General features: G+C 36.9%; 1 protein-coding gene across 1 annotated transcript in view; it reads left to right on the top strand.

The window, feature by feature from the left end:
* Positions 1 to 5,461, top strand: part of LOC109845244 — a 6,984-nt gene extending 1,523 nt beyond the window's left edge. Inside the window, exons 3-7 of the mRNA XM_020414464.1 lie at positions 1,960 to 2,159; positions 2,266 to 2,344; positions 3,349 to 3,407; positions 3,487 to 3,616; positions 3,965 to 5,461. Coding sequence (XP_020270053.1) covers positions 1,960 to 2,159; positions 2,266 to 2,344; positions 3,349 to 3,407; positions 3,487 to 3,493 — 345 coding nt within the window. The 3' untranslated portion in view covers positions 3,494 to 3,616; positions 3,965 to 5,461. The remainder of the gene's footprint in view (positions 1 to 1,959; positions 2,160 to 2,265; positions 2,345 to 3,348; positions 3,408 to 3,486; positions 3,617 to 3,964) is intronic.

Below are 19,534 nucleotides of genomic sequence, written 5' to 3'. Positions count from 1 at the left end.
TCCGCCTCAAATCAATCTCCCCTCACCCAGCCACGTCACGCCCGGCCACCACGCCGCCTGCGGGCCACCTCCTTCTCTCCTCCTCCCGTGCCCCGCTAAACCCTGGCAACCCTTCGCAGCTCCCTCCTCCTCGGCCGCCTCCGATCCGGGCTCCTCAACCAAAAACAACCATCACGATCTCGACTCCGCCAACGATCCACCCCCCGTCCGCTCGACCTGTAAAACCGCCGCAGAAGGGGCGGATCTAAGGTTTCGTCGTCGGCCGGAAACGAGAACGGCGAACTGGACGGTGGTACTGCTGGGGTGGCTGGGGCTAGGGAGTAAGCCACCTGAAGAGGTACGCGGAAGATGTACGGCGCAAGGTTCAGGTCCGGGTGAGAGCCTTCGTTGTGCCGTGAAGGAGACGGTGGGGTTCGAAAACTTGGGGAGAATGTGAAGTGAGAGGATCGAGGCGGATTAGCGAGCGCGAGGGGTGGCGAGGTGGGGCGAGGAGGGGGGGAGGGATGGAAAGGAGAGGAATTTGGTGTTTCATACCTTTAGTAACACTGGGTGGCTAGCGTAAGTTTTTTCCTTCCTGGGTTCTCAAATTCGGAGTTTTGGAAATGGTGATTTTTTATCTAAGTTGTTTAAAATGCTTGTTAAAGAATGAAATTTTGTGCATGGCAATCTAGATATTGGACAAAAAGTTGAGATTTGGGTTCATACGAATGGGTAGTTTATATATGAATGTGTCGGGTCATTGTTAATAAACTTTCTTGTTCCTTCTCGAGTGCTCAAATTTGGAGGTTTTGAAATCATAATTTTGATGGAAATTTCTTGGTGGCAATGTAGATGTTTGAACAAAAAGTTGAGATTTGGATTCGTATGAATGGATAGTTTTGTATGGATGTATTGGCTCATTAACAGTAGACTAAATTATAGAAAATCCCTCTGATATTGGTGATTGACAAAAAATGCCCTAAGATTTTTAGGTGCATTGCTCCCCTCATTTTCATTTTTTATGCAAATAATCATTATATTATTGGACGTAACATTAATATGATGAAAAATTGTTGGTGAAAAAAATTGAAATTTTGTGGATGTTAGGTTTCATTATGATATTAAGTAAGTAAGAGATACATTACTGTTCTTGTAGTTATGGCGTCCTCCTCCAGAACCTCCAATCAAGGAATGGTATAATTGAAAAGATTAGAGGATGTGTTATTGACTCTGCACCTTGTGCAGAGATGAGCCCTCAGGTATGTTTTACTCTCTGTTACCTAGTCTGCAAATTACTTAATTATTAAATGGAGACTGGATATTGTATGTATCTGAATCTGTTATGTTGGACTTAAGATATTATGACCTTATAAAAATGGAAATTTTGTTTGTAGGCTTTGTTATTATTCATTATTTTGTTTTGATTTTCGTTTTGACTGACACATAACTCTAAACTTCGCATTGAACTCAGACACTGGAATTTCTTTGTTAGCAACAACCTGGACTATTATGTGAGCTTTAGTTACTTCTTTCCTCCTTTTTGTGGAAGGGAGTTTGTCAAAAATTTATTGTATAGGCAAAGAGCTACTTGCTACAGAGAGAGGTGGAGTGTTGGTAAAAAGGAAGATCCATACCTGGGATTGAGCAGCCAATTTTAGCTGTTTAATACAGTACTCTAAATAATAACCATTCAAATTCTAGACATCAAATGAAGCTATGGTATCTGAGGAATGGTTCAAGTGAATGAGAAAAGGACATAGACATGGATCTCTGAAGAACATAGAAGTATAGAACATTGGCCTTTTGAAGTTTTAGGATCATTCGCTGTTATATCTAGTTGGATGTTAAAATATTTGGCATCTGAATGCAGAATTTTCTGGTGAAGATTGTAATGCATTATTTGGCATTTCTGGAATAGAAGTTACTATTCATTTTCCTTTTGCTGTGTATAATAAGTGCCAAATACCTCTTTTATTACAGGTCTGGGCGGCAGGTTATTGTGCTGCTTTATTGAAGAAGCGCAGCCCTTCTTTAGTTGAACCTGTTGAGGGTCAAAAGCTTGATGCACGAAGCAATAGAATGAACGCACAGGACATAATACCTGCATTCATTGAAATTACTGTTTTGAAAGTCTTAGAAATTTTCTTCTCCTTAGCTTTTATGCTACCATATGCTAATCAGTAAGTGTTATAATACTTCATTTCAACATGTGCGACTCTGTTATTAATGGAAAAAACGAGTCTTCCTTCAGTTAGGACTACAACTTATAGTACTGTTTCCTAGCAGGAGACTGAGCAGTATCATCTCTACTCTAAAGGACCAGCCGCCCTGCCCACAACTCTATCTGTACAGTACAGCTGATAAGGTAATCCCAGCAAGCGTAGTAGAATGTTACATTAAGGAGCAGAGAGCTTTGGGAAGAAGTGTACATGCCTATGATTTTGGTTCATCACCACATGTGGACCATTTCAGGAGCTTTCCTCATATATATTCTGCAAAAGTAAATGAGTTCTTAAAGCATTGCTGCTCAACATTCATTTCGAAATCATAATCTGTTATGTATAGGACAGGTAATTGCCTGATCTGTTGTAGCCAGAAATTATTGATTTTTTTTTACTCATTCATTGCCAAAGTGCATGCTTTATAGTATTATAACCATGTGGTGAATCTTGGAATCAAAGAGTTCCTTACATTCACTAAAGGTCCTGATAAAAATCAGAGACTATTTTATTGTCCCTTATGCTGTGGGATATTTTTTGTTGAAATGTAATTTGGCTACGTACAAGTGGTACTTCATAACTTTGTAACTTTTCAATCTTATGGGCTTTGCTGTATGAGTTCTTTTGTTCAGGCACTTCAATGTTTCATATCTCACAAACAACTAGCATATGAATTCATCACATACAGAACGGAATTTTGTCTGTCACTGAAAACATGTTTTTTCTTTTAGAATTTAGGAATTATTTGGCGATAACTAAATCAATAGAGAGTTGCCTTGATTTTTACAACTGCTGATTATGGTAGTTGTTCCAGAATTTCTGTGTTGTATGGTCATCTAATGGTTAGAGGAGCTAATTCTTTCATTTAGAAGAGTTAATAGGCTAATAGCCTGCATTATTTCTTTCAATCTTTTCTGTGGAGACAAAAGTATTAATTTTGGTGTTAGCAATGCTAGTTATATTCCAAGTTTCGTGTAGTATGCTGGAATCTTTTTTACCATCACATCAATTGTATCATTCATATGTATCATTCATCAATATGAACTCATGCGGTCAGAGGTATACGCCTCATATTTCTTGAAGTATTGTGGATTTTTTTTATCCCATAAAATACATGAGGATTTTTATCTGATTACTGAAAGGAATGCAGTCAATTAGAGAAGAGCGCTATAGGTCCTATGGGGAAAAAAAAGAAGAGGAACGCTACAGGTCAGTTAATCTATATTTCTTCACTACCATCAACTTGCAAAAACTTTCCTGATCATTTTGAAATACTGGAATCATGCAGATGGTGATAAGTTCTAGGATTCAGAAAGCTTCAAGTTTGACGAAGCAAAAACAGAAACAACTTCACGCGGAGTGTTATCACGGCACACTCCAGGTGCAAAAAAAGGAGCTGTATTCGCATCAGCCAGCAGGTATGCAACTAACATTCTCCCAGATATCCATGACATCCTTTTTACATATTTGAACGTACTAATAAAACCCGAGTTTCATTTTAATTTTGGTCACCGATATTGGATAATTTGACAAAATAGTGTTGTATTATACCATAAGTTATTTGAAAAGAACCAGATGTTGACAATACTATAAACGGTTAAACTTGATAAATACCTATATATTACACTCATGAAAACGAGATAACAAAAACATCACTTTGTCGCACATTCATTGACAAAAAACCGAATAAAACAGTAGACTATTTACAGAATCCAGACTTCATATACCGAGTACCAACTTTTGATCATAATCCTTTCTGGATTCAGGAATCATTGCTTCTCGAGCTGCCAACATGAAACTGTGCAGCATACTTCTGAGGACCTTCAATGGCTATTACTGGGGGTTCATTTAGAAATGCCCAGTTGCTTCTGGTCCACCTATAGAGTAAATCATAAGAAGTCACGGCTAATAGTAATTTTTGTTTCATAATTATAATTTAGTCTGGGTTATCACTTACCTGTGTAAAAGATAATACTCATATCAATAACATCAAATATAGCATGATTAACTCCAAAATTGTATCCCATTTTTGGAGTTATGAGCCAAAAGGATGCATGATATCACCAAATCTTTATGTTTAAAGTTTTGTAAGTGTTAATTTGTTCAAATGTTTTGTACCGCTAAATTGTTTATTTTTAACAAACTTTTCTTTATATGATTGGCTTGAAGAGCTTTGTCCATATATCCCACTCTGGTATACCTCATTCAAACCTTCAATATTCTATGTTTTTTTAACAAACTTTTCTTTATTTTTAACAAACTTTTCTTTATATGTTTTGTACCATTACAACAAAAGTTGCATGTGTCCACATTACTCTCACAACACATATAGAAGTGTCATATTAATTGCAAAGGATTAAAACGACAATGACATATGCTGCAAGCTGCAACACTTAGTTGTGTCATTAGATATAAAATAAAATAAAATTGCTAAACACTTAATACTCCCACATCGGTTGGGTAAGGTCTTGGGATTTAAGTATAATAATGATTAAACATTTATGACGATAAATTAGCTAAACAACTCTATAGTAAAGCACACTTGCTGAGAGCAATCTTAGGACGGATGACATTCTAGGAAGTTAGTGTTGTATTGTGATATCAACTATATTTTTTATGGTCCCTACACAAATATGTGTTGCAACTCTCGACACCTGCATACGTCGTGAGTTTTGTGACACATATATTTCAAGTTTTGCGACACATTCTTATATGTGTAGAAAGACATTCTCCAGACATGTTCTACCTACATTTTTGACTTGTGTTGCGCTCTATTTGTGCGACATAAAAATGTGTTGCTGGGTGACTAAAAATGTATCATAAGGTGCAACTTTTGTTGTAGTGAGTGCTTAAATCCGATCATCCATTACATAGAGAAAGAAATTTGAACATTTAATGTAAACATCATCTCTTATAATAGAAGAAAGAATTTAATGTTGAAAAATAATATAATATCCGCTTCTTTTTTCTGTAATATGTCAAGTGTTTGATGCTGATTTTTGTTGCCTTAGATTATGAGAAGTACAATAAAATCACTAAACACCAACTCACATATCTTAATAAGAGATAGAGCAATCATCAAAAGAGTAAGGTTTTTATCAGTTCTACATTTAACAAAGAGAAATAAATATAATAAATAAATTCCGACTCGTCTTAAATAAATAGAGACTGATTCTTTAGAGAAGATAATCTGAAGGTTTAATTCTGAAGGTGCCTTATAACACTTGCTAAAATTAGATGGAAACAGAGGTTGCAAGATAAGAATTATACAAACAGTTTATGTTGCTTAATTTCTCATCGTCCTTCTTTTGTTCATTGTTCTCTCTTCTGTCAGTCGAAGGCATTGTCTTTGATTTAGTAAACCTTTGCACTGAGCCCTTATGCATGTTCTTCTGCCACAAACAAAACAACCCTCAATTGTTATATTTTCTCAATGAATCTAAATTTTTCAAAAATTCAACCCCCCCTCCGCCACCAAAAAAGAAAAAGCAAACAAACTAACAAACAAAAACCTGGTTTTCATTATTCTCCTCTGTTTTCTTCACTGATCTCCAGTATGCGGCAATCTCTTCATTTGTCAGTGACTTGTTCCTCTGATATACCACTGAAAACAAAATACATGCTAGTTAGATCAACTCCCAACTCTCAGAAATGGCATAATATAAGAACATAGTCACATTGCCTTTCTTAGGATCCTTAATATTGTAGTCCCACCCTCCCATTAGAGACCCCATGATCTTTTTTCTCTTCTCTCAAACAAGAAACTATGCTTCTCCTTTTTTTTCTTCTTCCAATTGTAGATGACTTCTCTCAGTTTATTCTTATCCACTTGAGCTATATATTCGTTTTAGGCGTATTTGTTTGTGTTAGGCTTGCATGTGAGATTTTTATCCTCAAATTCACAGAACTTTGCATTCTAGGATGACATGCATGCTGACAAGTGGATGTGTATTTACTTGATGGGTTATCCTAGTATCCAGGGCAAGGGGGGGGGGGGGGGGTGTTGTTGCAGCCAGAGGGAACATTCCATGGGCTGTTATTGATTGTATTTCGGTCTGGTTTTATCTGAATCCATTAGGGGTTGTATTTGGATTTCAAGATTCAGGTGGAAATAAGTAGCAACAACACAATAACACAAGTTTCATATATTTCTCTGGACTCTGTTGTTTTTTTTTTTTTTTGGGGGGTGGGGTGGGGGGGGTGGGGGTGGGGGCGGGGTAGTTAGTCGGATTTTTAAAGTTATTGGGGTTTTGGTGTAATTTACCCGTACATTTATTAATGAAGAAACTAAAAAAGTTTTCTAAGGGAAAAAAAAAGGAAAATACTAAAAACAAAAAACCAAATAACTTTTGCCAAAAAACTGTAATATCTTAAAAATGTCTTTTTCATGTTGTTATTGGGTTCTAATTTATGATGGTTATCTACAAAACACAGAAATTTATTGCAGGTTATCCGCAAAATGCAAAGTTACTGGGGGCTTAGTGCGATTTTAAATGTTATTGGGGGTTTATTGGAAAATGCTGAAAGTTCCTGGGGTTTAGTGTAATTTATCCTAATTATAATCTTTTCACTTTTTCAGATTTGTGCGTTTAATGGATTTTGTCATGTCACATAAAGATCCCGAGTACGTTGAAGGTTAAAATTTGATGAAATGTGTTTGTGATACAAAGTCGCTAAGCATATTATTATATATTTATATAGGAACGTAAAAGTGTGATAAAGGGGGTGTTTGGTTGCATTGTTTTTGAGAAATGTTTTCTCAAAAAGTACAAACAATGACATTTTTGTAATTAAGAGTTTTCTATAGATTTCCACAAACTATGTTTGGCTCAAAAAAGATTTACAGAAATGTTTTCTGTAAAGTATAGAAAAGTACCAAAATTTATAGAAATTGATTTCCTTCTAAAATGAGCGGAAATCTCTTGGAAATCTGACGCATTCATTATTTAAATAATAAAACTCATTAACACTTCTATAAAGTTCTCACTTTTCTATAAAGTTGGGGGTGTTTGGTTACATTTCTATAAATTATAGGAAATGTTGCTCTTTTCCCAAAAGTTATGAGTAATTTTCTTGTTTTGAACCAAACAAGCACAATACAAAAAATAAGAAAATTTGTACTTTTTAACTTCTCAAAACTTTTCCTATAATTTTTTTAAGAAATATAAGGAAATCAAAATTTGGATGGAAAACATTTCCTATAATTTATAGAATGCAACCAAACACCCCCAAAGAGAACTGTTGTCCTTTGACTCGTCAGTTCTAGGGCTGAGAATAACATAATGAGCGCTGCTACGGGGACCCAAAATATGGGACTAGGGGGGGGAACAGGTGAGGTGTTCCCTCCTTATTGCATAATGAGTTGGCATGGCCAACTTATTATGCAATAGGGAGGGGACACATCACCTGTCCCCTCTCTTGGTCCCATATTTTGGGTCCTTAAATCATTTTCCTAACATAATTACTCTAGTCGCAATACTCTTTATGACTCATCGGACTCAATCAGCACCAAGCATTTGCTATCATTCCCGTAATAAATAATCAGGTGACTCACCTCTTTCAGCAACCAACACATGACACATGTCTGCCGACTTAGCTACATAGCTGGACTTAGCCTAAGTTACTTTCTTGCCCCTTAAACCCACTATAAAAGGAGCGGCACTGCATGAGGTAACTCTATATGGCCTTTTTGACGTAATTAAGAACTAACTCTATACTTCCACACTCAAGATCACCTACTGATTTGATCGTCGGAGAAACAACCGAAGAACCCAACTCTGCCTTCTTATGAGTTCCTTCATGTGCAGGGAAGATCAGTGAGCTTAGAAGGAGTTAGAGGACATTAATTACTCCACAAACTCTCAAATAACCCCATGTTTGATAACTTACATCAACAGAGTTCATTAATATTTAAACTCATCTATCTGAATGATTGGTCTCAACTCACGAGGAAGGACTGATAATAGGCACAAAACCATCTATTCTGGTTCTTCATTTGTTCGAATAAATTGTTTAGCTGATTCCTTGCGTCTAACCAAAAGGTCATGCAAATTCTTCTCTCTGCCCATTAATTTCCAACGTGCTCCTCGTCTCCTAATTCCTTGCGTTCTACCAATGAATTATCTAGAATAATTGTAAATCCAAATCTGCCAATTGTTCTTTGATAGCACCTACTGCTGTAGAGATTTCTCAATTTTGAAATGTCCAAAAGCCTTGGGTAGTAAAAAAAATAAAAAATAAAAAATTGGGATGCTGTCAAGAAAGATATGCATGCGTGTCAAGTTCAACGTCTTCGTTAATGCTGTCGATGAGACGGTCATGAATCCGATATCGAGAGAGTTTGTGAGGAGCTTTGTGAAAATCCATCATGGCGAAAAGGGGGAAGATCAAAAATTGACGGTGAAAGACAGGGTTAAGCTTGGGATATCGGAAATATTTTGTTGGAAGATTTAGATGCAGATGGAGATGAGAGCGTTTGGGTGACATCAATACCACAGTTGACGGAATTAGTGTTGAATACATGAACTGAAATGGTATTTTCGTTGCAGATTGGAGCACATTTGTAGTATGTGAAAAATCAAAAGACTCTGAAGATTTTTCTAATTTATTCGAATAATGAAGTGTGCACATTTCTTTGTAGATTGGAGCATATTGTTCTATATATATGGTAAAAACTTTAATTTGTAAGTGACAGCGCAAGTTATTGGGCCTTGAAAGTTTAAGCCGAAACACTAGTCTCTCGAGCCTCAACGGCTAGTTTGCCCGAAGCAATGCTTTCCCACACCCTTATTTTTTTTTTTAAATTTTCTCAGTGTTCTTATGTTGTTCCTTTGGTTTTGAAACCTTAATTTCCAGATATTTATAATTTTAAAAGAAGGTTTTCCAGGTTGTTGCTGATCTCTGCTAGCTTCTGACCTCTGATATTTCTTTGTTAATTTTTTTTTTAATTTCATTACAGTTTAGTCTCACCTCGCTACGCTAATAAATTCAAACTTCATGTGTGTATTTTTTTTAAAAAAAATACTACAACGTCTCGCAATATTTCTCACGCTTGTACTGCTCGATACGATTTTGGAACTTCTGTTAATAATATGTAATTTAAGATCTTTGATATACGTACTGGTTTGCATCGTCTGTTAACGTAGTTATCAGAGCTCCGTCCCCCCTCGCCCTCGATTAAAAATCACCTAGCCCTCTTTATATATACAGGTTTGCCAGTCGCCAAGGAACGCAAGAGCTGCGGCCGAGAAGTAGGAAAAAGATGCGAGACGGTATCTCAAGATTTGCATATCTTATCCCTTATCAAGATTTTTGGCTGATGATGGCTCTTTGACAATCTGAAAGCTCCGGTTGCACAAACACATGGTGAACAGGAGTAGCTAGCTAGGCCTTTCCAAAGTGTTCGTACCGTGAAATTCTATTCCTGTTCCCCTTTCTCCACAATAATTGCGCCATATCTCATCATGGCAATAAAATAAATATCTACTATATTTGACGGTGAGGTTGATGGATTCTCATTGTTTGGTCATCTGGTATCATGTGTCCCTTCACTTACCAATGCAAAGATCCCTGGTACTTTCTTCCTCCTCCTTGAGAATGCGCATCTTACCCTTTGCACCGAGATTACTCAAATAGATGGTCCCTGATGTTTTTACTGTGGTAGCACGCCAAATCAAAATCTCATGGGACCTTTGGTTAGACCGAAATTAACTCCTGAAGTTGTCGCGAGAGTTGAGAGCTAATTTTGTAGTCTAACATGCACATGCAGGCAGAGCTCCGCCTTAAAGACGTGTCTGATGAGATCTGAACGTGGGTTACTCTTATGTCATCTTAAAGCCTCTCCGACCGAAAAAAATCCTGAAGTTACCTTTCCTAAGGCATGTTTAAACTTGAACAGTTAAAATCTAGAAGTTTCTTCTCATATTTCCAGTGTGCCATTGTATGGAATCTTGTAGATGGAAGTAAATCGAGATTCCATTTAGATAAATAGATATGGGGACCACCACTAGATTCCTTCAACTTGAAAGGGGGCTACACCACCGAGATTGATACTGCATTTTTTGGGGTTTAAAGTGAAGGAATCTACACTCCCTGCTTTACTTGGGATGGACATGAATCGATAAAGATTCTAAAATTTTCAGAGTGGTTGTCTAAAGTACCACATTGCACTAAGGGGCTATTTGGTTCATGGATTAGTTTTGATGCATGTTACGGATCTAAAACAAATTCATATTCATAATCTTGTTTGGTTGAACGTGAATTTGTCGAGGATAATATGGTATAATACCACTCCCTTTTCCTTTTTAAAATAGCCTCAGTAAAAAAATCAGAGTGAAATCAGCGTATTTTTAGGAAATTAGAATTGTTGCATTAATCTTACGTGGCGGCTCTAATTTTATGATTAAAAAATGCTAACCAAACAATGTATTTAGTTAAAATTCAAGATTGCGGTCATACTGGTCCCGTTTTTTCAATGCAAAGTTGCAAAATACAAGAAAAAAAAAAACCCAAGTCATTTTCGCTTATATTCCGCTCTATGGCCCTAGTCAACTTGGAAGATCCAAATTCTCCACACCTTAGGAAAAGAGATTACCCTTGATGCCGTACAATTGAAGATTCTTACTTAACAAGTACCTGAAAATTGACATGAAATGCTTTTGATTTCAATGCCCAAAGTCATTGGAGGAACCAGTGGTGGATCTCAGTGGTGGGAAGGAGTGGTGTCATGTGACACCACTTCCTTCATGGAATTCTATTGTGGATGCCTTGATTTTCACATGGCCCAACTATTAGAACCAGCCCACAGCCCATAAACATGTCCCCTCACCCGTTAAGGAGTGGAGATATGAGATCTATTTGTGACGAAGCTCACATGTGGGGTCCACTTAACTTTCAGAATCGGACAGAAAGCAGAAGGGTTTGATGAAAATTTCAATATTGGAGCTGGGGGGAACCCTTGTCCTTTCTCGCTAGTGGAATTAGGTCATAGTGCTGAACCACGTAAATCTTAGCGTCTCATGTGTTTTGTTTGTGTTTCAGTATTTCCATTGCGTTTTGTGTGCACTGCTACCGTCGACTTTGTTATATATTAAGCATGGGTAGAAGTATCAAAAGTGATGATTGCCTCCATGTTTGCTAGCATGTATTTAGAAATTTAGAAAGACGTATCTAATATTGTTACTAATGATGCGTTATGCATTTTGTTTTTCACAATATGAAAAACTCGTCCGGGATAATTTGTAATTATTAATTATGCGGTGACACCGCTTTCCGAAATTTCTAGATCCGTCACTGGAGGAGCACAACGATTCCATTTCGCAGTATCTTCAATATCAGAATTCTAGGCTTATGTTTTAGAATCAGATACATTTTGTTTCTTTTTTGAAGGAAAATAATCAGTTATTGTACTGAGATAGCCTGTGGGAGTTTATAATTTCACTAATGCTCTTCCTCTTCCAATGTCAGAGGTGCTGCTTTCAGGTTTCTGCGGGAATAAAGGCGCATCAACTTGTTGATGATCAGGTTCTCCGTAGCTACTTGCGCATAGAATATTAGAGCTTCAAAAGTCGGTGAAATCTATCAGATTCAGGTTTTATTCTCACTCCACAAATATATCAAGTATGATTCGAAGCTGATGTTTGCAAACATTGGCATTATATATTAAATCAGATGCGTCTTTATGCTGAATATGATACTATAAAAATGTTATGACAAATTCCTCAGGATAAACTAATATCAATCACGAGAGCACGAAAAATATCAAGAACACATGAGCACAAAGATATACGTGGTTCGGCTTGTAGCCTACGTTCACGGGCAAAGGAGGAGAAAACTTTACTAATTGTGAGGAATACAAAGTGGAACCTCTCAATCTCTCAATCCCAAATAACACCTCAAAAACCTAATACAACTCTCAACTAAAGGAATAAAAGAGAAGAATATCAAATATGTTTCATAAAAGAACTCTCACTTCTTGATTGGTGCTTTGAAGATTGATGCATCTAATTGGCTTGAAAGACTGTCCTTACATAGCCTTGAAGATCCAAACTCCTTGCTCTCTAAGGAATAAGATTCTAATAGGAATAGAAGTCTGCATGTCTTAAAACCCGATAAGAGTCCAAGTAGAAATAAAACGTCTAATATGATTGGTTGTGCAGAATCTAATGTAAATAAAACCTTGATCAAAACAAACCAAGCTAAAAAAGGAACTCCCCAAGAAATATGGATTTAAGTATTTGAGGCAACCTATAACAAATCTCCACATTGACTCAAATGCATAGAAAATTCCTCACTCCAAGTAAGCTAATTTACTCCACCTTCTCTAATAGCCCCACATGGCATCTAAGTGCGGCACATGTCGATCAAGTCCAAGCACGACTTGTACTTGCTAACTGAAAAAGGCCTCCTCAACAAATCGACTGAATTGTTGGCACGACGACCGTAAATATTAGCGAAGTCATCACCTGAAATAGCTCCTGAATAGCTGAAGGGCACAAAATTGTCAACCGACAAGTTGCTGAGATGCTTCATCTACTTGAACGAGATCTGGCTGCTGAACTCCCGTAGTCTTACGCTGTTGAAGAGCTAAATCACGAATTTCTAACTTTATATTATGTCCTGTAGTGCGCGCCTTATCAATAATTGAAACTGATGATCATTTCTGGTGGTACATAGCAGATTCATCAAAAGTAATATCACGACTAATAATAATCTTAGGAGACTTCGAATCAGGACACCACAACCTAAAACCCTTAACACCCGATGCATAACCTAGGAATATGCACTTTTTCACTCGCGACTCAAGTTTCACTTGACTAACATGCACATATGCAGGGCAACCAAATATTCTAAGATTAGAATAATCCGTAGGCTTACCGGACCAAACCTCCTCTAGAGTTTTACAACTAATAGCAATAGATGACGACCGATTCACTGAGTAACAAGCTGTATTCACTACTTCCGCCCAGTATTCCTTGCCTAAACCTGAGTTGAACATCATATAACGAGTTTTCTCTAATATGGTTTTGTTCATACGTTCTGCCACTCCATTATGTTGCGGCGTGCGAGGGACTGTACGATGTCTAACGATTCCCTCCTTCTTGCAGAACTCATTAAATTCTCCTTCACAAAACTCAATGACATTATCAGTTCTAAGCCTCTTAATCAGCCTCCCAGTCTGCTTCTCAATCAAAGACTTTCACTGCTTGAAAGTTACAAACACCTCATATTTATGTCTCAAAAAGTAAACCCAAACCTTCCTAGAGTAGTCATCAATAAAGGTCAATAAATATATAGAACTACCACTATTCGAGACAACTTGAGAAGGTCCCCAAACATCTAAATGGGTATATCCAAAGTACTTTTAGTCTGATGCACTGTCGTACTGAAGCTGACTCTTTTCTGCTTCCCAAAGATACAATGCTCGCATAATCCTAATTTTTCTATACTCTGTCCACATAAAAGGCCCTTCTTACTCAACCCGGTCAATCTGTGCTCACTCATATGACCAAGTCTCATATACCATAATCTGATAGTATAAACTCCTGACATCGATGCTGTGACTGCAGCCGAGCTAGTAACATAGAACCTTGCAAAACATACAAACTGCCGATATTTTTTTCCTTTCATAACCACAAGAGAGCTTTTTGTAACCCTAAGAACTCCACCTTCACCTGAAATACTGCACCCAATGCTATCAAGAGTGCTCAAAGAGATGAGATTTTTCCTTAAACCTAGAACATGCTAACATCTGTCAAAGTCCTAATGACTCCATCATGCATCTTAATTCAAATTGTGCTTTTCCCAATAGTCTTTCATGAGGCGTTGTTCCCCATAAGAACAACTCCATCATCAATAGCTTCATAAGTGGTGAACCAGTTCCGATTAGGACACATATGATAGGAACAACCTGAATCCAAAATTCAATCATCCATGCTCCTGTTTATATCATTTATAGCCAATAAAATCACATCTTCAGCAATATCAACTTTAACGGAGTCCTCCTTTAATTTTTTTTTCATACTCTTCTTGTTTATTTTTGTTCTTCAATCTGTAACAATCAGTCTTGATGTGCTCTTTCTTCTTACAATATCTGTAGGTCAGATTCCTGTGTTTTGACTTATACCTGTTACCGCAATTCCGATCTTCCTCGAACAAACAAGCCATCAGCTTTATCGCCACTTTCACTTGTGGTTAAATCGCCAATCTTCTCCTGATTTAATAAGTTCTCTTTAACGTCCTTGATACCAATAGAATCTCGACCATAAATCATAGTATCCCTGAAGTGCTTGTTGGCAGGCGATAAAGAATACAATAACAACAGAGCTTGATCTTCATCATCTATCTTAATATCAATCTTAATCAATTCTGTAATCACAGAATTAAATTTACCAATATGAGATTTGATGGGTGTTCCTTCCGACATCCGAAGTGTGTATAAACGCTGCTTCAAGAGGAGTCGATTAGTGAGCGACTTCGTCAAATACAAATTCTCCAATTTAGATCACAAATCAGCGGTTGTTTTCTCCGTGAGAACTTCTTGCAAAACTTTATTTGTCAAACATAACTGGATCGATGTGAGAGCTCTATCATCCAACTCGTTCCAATCTTCCTCCTTCATAGTAGCCAGTTTCTTCGACTTCCCGAACAAAGCCTTCTTCAATCCACTCTGTGTCAACACGGCGATCATCCTAACTTGCTGAAGGCTGAAACTGATGTTACCGTCAAACTTCTCGATATCCCACTTCGTAGTAGTTGTCGTCATCTTCTCGTTCAATCGATAGCTGAGGGATCTGATACCAATTTGTTATGATAAATTCCCCAGGATAAGCTAATATCAATCACAGGAGAGCACGAAAAATATCAAGAACACACGAACACAAAGATATACGTGGTTCGGCTTGTAACCTACGTCCATGGGCGAAGGAGGAGAAAAATTTACTAATTGTGAGGAATACAAAGTGGAATCTCTCAATCTCTCAATCCCAAATAATACCCCAAAAGCCTAATACAACTCTCAACTAAAGGAATAAAAGAGAAGAATATCAAATAGGCTTCACAAAAGAACTCTCTCTTCTTTGATTGGGTGCTTTGAAGATTAATACATCTAATTGGCTTGAAAGACTGTTCTTATATAGCCTTGGAGATCCCAGCTCATTGTTGTCTAAGGAATAAGATTTCTAATAGGAATAGACGTCCACATGTACTAAAACCAAACAAGAGTCCAAATAGGAATAAACCTCTAATATGATTGGTTGTGCAAAGTATAAGGTCAGTAGAACTCTTGATCAAAACAAACCAAACTAAAAAAGGAACTCCCAAAGCAATATGGATTTGAGTATTTGAGGCAACCTATAACAAAAAAATGCAGTCACTGAAATTGTCTGAAATGGTTAAAAAAATTGACTGTCACGATATTCAGTTCAAGAGATTAACACAAACATGTACAAAATGTCATGTAATTTGAAATGTCAATTCCTTAAGTTTAGGGGTCAGTTTGAGATTTGATGTTTAAGGCCAGTGCATATATAATCGGTTATAATATTGAAACATGAAACATGTATCTTTGATTACAAAGCAACATGTCAACAAGAAGAACTGTCCACGATGAATCAAGGAAAGATGTAGTTATCTGTAGTCGGTGAGGATTTATGTATAGAAAAAAAGCATTTATACTGATATGTTACTGGTGAAGATGAAATATCAGGCCTGACAATTGTGTGGAATAAGCTCAGTTGCAGATATCCACAAAGTTCTGATGGCACTCGTCACACAATTTAAGCATAAAATGAGCCGCAATGAAGAGATAATGAAAAACAATATAGCTGGTTTTGTCTACTGGACAGATGGTGATCTAAAGAAGTTGTCTCGATTTTGCATTGATATGGTAGTCTCTGGACCACCAATTGTACACACGGTCGCTTTGTCAACAGTAAGATAATATTATTTGTTACAAAGCAACCACACTGCCGCAAACAGTAGGCAAGATTCAAATGGAATCACCTTACTTTGTACAAGTGGATTACCAAGTAGAAATGTGGGATTATTCTTTCAAAGAGAATAATGAAATAGAAGCATATAACTTTGTTGTAGATCAGTCATGTAGACGATCTCTGTATTCATTGCTCATTCATTCATTATCAATGTCGTAGGCCAGAAAACAGTTAATACGACGAATCTCAAACCCCATCCCCATCCCCTTGGAAAAGAGAGTCTATATAAAGAGCTAATGAGAGAACCTATGCTTTTCACCAAAAGTTGTAGGATTCAATTGGGTCAAAAAATGGTCAAGATCCACCTTTATTATTGACATTAAAATAATGCAAAAAAAATGATGATGTAGAAAATTTTGCCCTAAAAGGCTGTGAACCTTTTATGGGTTTTGCTTGTCTCTCCTTGGAAACTATCAAATAATCCTGGTCTAGTTCATGGTTGCTGCACAAAGAGAGGACTCTCATGGATCAGAGAAAATATTCGTCATGATCTTAGTCTATTGCGTTAACAATATATCAAAGAGATGTCTTACTGCATTAATGTATACTAGTATTCAAAAACCATTCCAGATAAGAGCCACTAATTCTCTGTATCCTATAATTTTCTTATATCTTATATTACTAGCGGTCATTCTAGAAGTAGAGTTGCAGAGGAATACAAACTCTTAATAAATGTTAGGTTAAGAGCAGTGCAGTAGATGCACATGTCTGCTAGTACTTAGATTTTGGTGTTATTAAATATAGGGCTTTGGTTTCAACAAGATTTTGATAACAGAATTTGAATTTGAATTAGAATTAGAATGGATAACTTTAAAAAAAAAGTTCATGTTGCAGCAAGTACAGTTTATCTTGCATTATTTGTCACTTAAAAAAAGTTATGGAGTACTAAGGTAAATCCTACATTGCACATTATGCCAGATATATAGGAAGACTCTAGGGATTATCTTTTGCACCAGAGAGCTAGGAAAACATTATAATTGCTTAGAAGAAGCCCCATATAGAGTTTTTCATTGTTGCAATAAATATAAGAAGACTAATTGTGTGTTCGGATTAGGGGTGTGCATCGGTCAGTTCGGTTCGGTTTTTACCAAAATTTGAACAACCGAACCGAACCGCCTATAATTCAAAACCGAACCGAACTGTTACAAGTCGGTTCGGTTCGGTTTGTTCGGTTCTAACTTCATCAAACTTCTTATCAAACAACAAACAGTGTTAAAAAAAAGATAAACAAAGTAGGAGATTATGAAGCATTAAACACTGATATAATGATATTGTTTTTAACCCATAATGATTCAGAAAATGAGTTTAGGGTTTGAGTCTTTGACTCTTTGGGGACGGGTCGGGTAGGGTTTGAGATCAGAATGACTCTTTGGGGACGGGTCGGGTAGGGTTTGAGATCAGAATGAGTAGTATTGCACTATATTCGGTCGGTTTGGGTCGGCTCGGGTTAAAAAGTTTTCAAACCGACCCGAACCGTCCTACTCATAAAACCAATTTTTTCGGATCGGTTCGGGTCGCTTGGGTCGGTTTTTTCAGCTTGGATCGAACCATGCTCAGCCCTAGTTCGGATGGAGGGTAGCAAAGGGTAGGTGATGTAGAACACACCACAAACATATTTATGGAGAAGCGGGACCAAAACAAGCCCAAACGTGGACCCGATCGAGAAAAATAACTTGCAACGAAAAACGAGTCCAATCTCTCAAACCGTAAGTCAGAATTGGACGAATTGTTTATGTAAATCGCGTATTTTTTGGGACGGATCAACAAAACCGACCGATGTTTGGTTTGTCGTCGTCCGTTTCATCAAATTCCCTCCGGATTGAGAGATATCAACTTTTTTATCAGTTTTTACTATTTAAGGTAAAATTTTAGGAGTTTGTTTTGATTAGTAAGCAAATCCGATTTGATTCCAAATTCAACCAATTTACTTCCCTAATTCTAGGGAGTCTTTTAGGAATAGTTTTGTTATTTCTATTTTTGGTAAAGTTTTAGTCATAGCAGGAGTCTTGTTTATTTTTTATTTAAGCAGAATAGTGTAAACCCTAGAGTCATAACTTTTTATCAATAAAACTTCTCTTTTAATATTTTTGCCATGGATTCAAAGTTTTTCGTGGATTCGGAGATCGTTCTTTATGGATTCAGAGAACACTCATTGGTGGATTCCGAGGTTATCACTTCCGCACAGCGTCGGTAAGGGAAGGAAAGTTGATAATAAATTTTGTATAGGAGCTTTTTTAAGGGGGGTCTCGAAGGGTAGGGAAGGTGACATTCATAAAAAAAAAATTGTCATTTTGTTCCCCTTAAAGTGAGGTGCAGAGGAGGAGAGGGGAGTTGATCATAATAGTTGGTTTCTGTCATTATGGATCAGCTATTAAGATTTGACTTTGACACTATTTTTTTTCTCTTTCCTTCCCTTTATTAGAACTTCCAAACATGATAATATAAATTCTCATTCTTTCTCTTTATTAAACACTTAACTAAGATATTATCTTTTCTCTCTCCTTCTCTATCTTTCCTTTCTCTATTTTATCTTTCTTTTTCTTTCCCCAGTAAACTCCCAAATATAATGCAAGGATGAAGTAGCATCGAAATGTGGACCACCTCCTTCTCAATATTAGAGACTAAGCTAGGACATTTTGCCTATGATCATGCGCATACCAAACCATATATAAACAAGGGATTGGGATCCTCTACTAATGAGGATCCTCCTAAGATCTCCTAATGAGGAGATCTTAGCCTTTGATTTATCAAGGGTATGCTTAGGAAAACCCTCCCCTCTTCTTTCTCTCTCTATGGGTTGATAGAGGATCCTTTCCGCCATCTAAAAACACATTACTCTTATTAGAGTATCAAATTATAACCCTTAAAGCTTGTTAGAACTATAATGGAAATGACTTTAAGATGCAAAAATACCAATCAACACTCAAATTTTATCAGACACATATTTAAAATGGATTTTCTAGAGTAAAAGTTATCGATTGTGTAAAATAGTCTAGATTTCAAACTGTAAAAGGATAATAGTCAACCCGCATTGAAATGTGAGAGCGTAAAATTGTCACTCAAAATTCATCACAACTTCTAAATTTTGGCGTAGTGGAATAGAGTTAATACTTCTCATGTCCATCACAATCTTATAATTCTGAAACATATATAATAATCCCTCTCATCTCCCTCTAAACATGTACGAGCGGAATGTTCTGAACCAAACAAGAGGCAATCGAAAATTTTCTATTCTCCTCCTACCCTCCTCCCTTATAAATACCACCCCCCTTCTCAACACCCTTTCCTGAACCAACCTAACTCCTCGTTCAACCCCCATTCAAACTACACCGCCATCTTCTTCCA

The sequence above is a fragment of the Asparagus officinalis genome, chromosome 6, assembly GCF_001876935.1.
Source record: "Asparagus officinalis chromosome 6, Aspof.V1, whole genome shotgun sequence".
Classification (NCBI taxonomy): domain Eukaryota; kingdom Viridiplantae; phylum Streptophyta; class Magnoliopsida; order Asparagales; family Asparagaceae; genus Asparagus; species Asparagus officinalis.
Note: the sequence above shows the minus strand (reverse complement) of the source record. Positions and strands in the feature narration are given on the sequence as shown.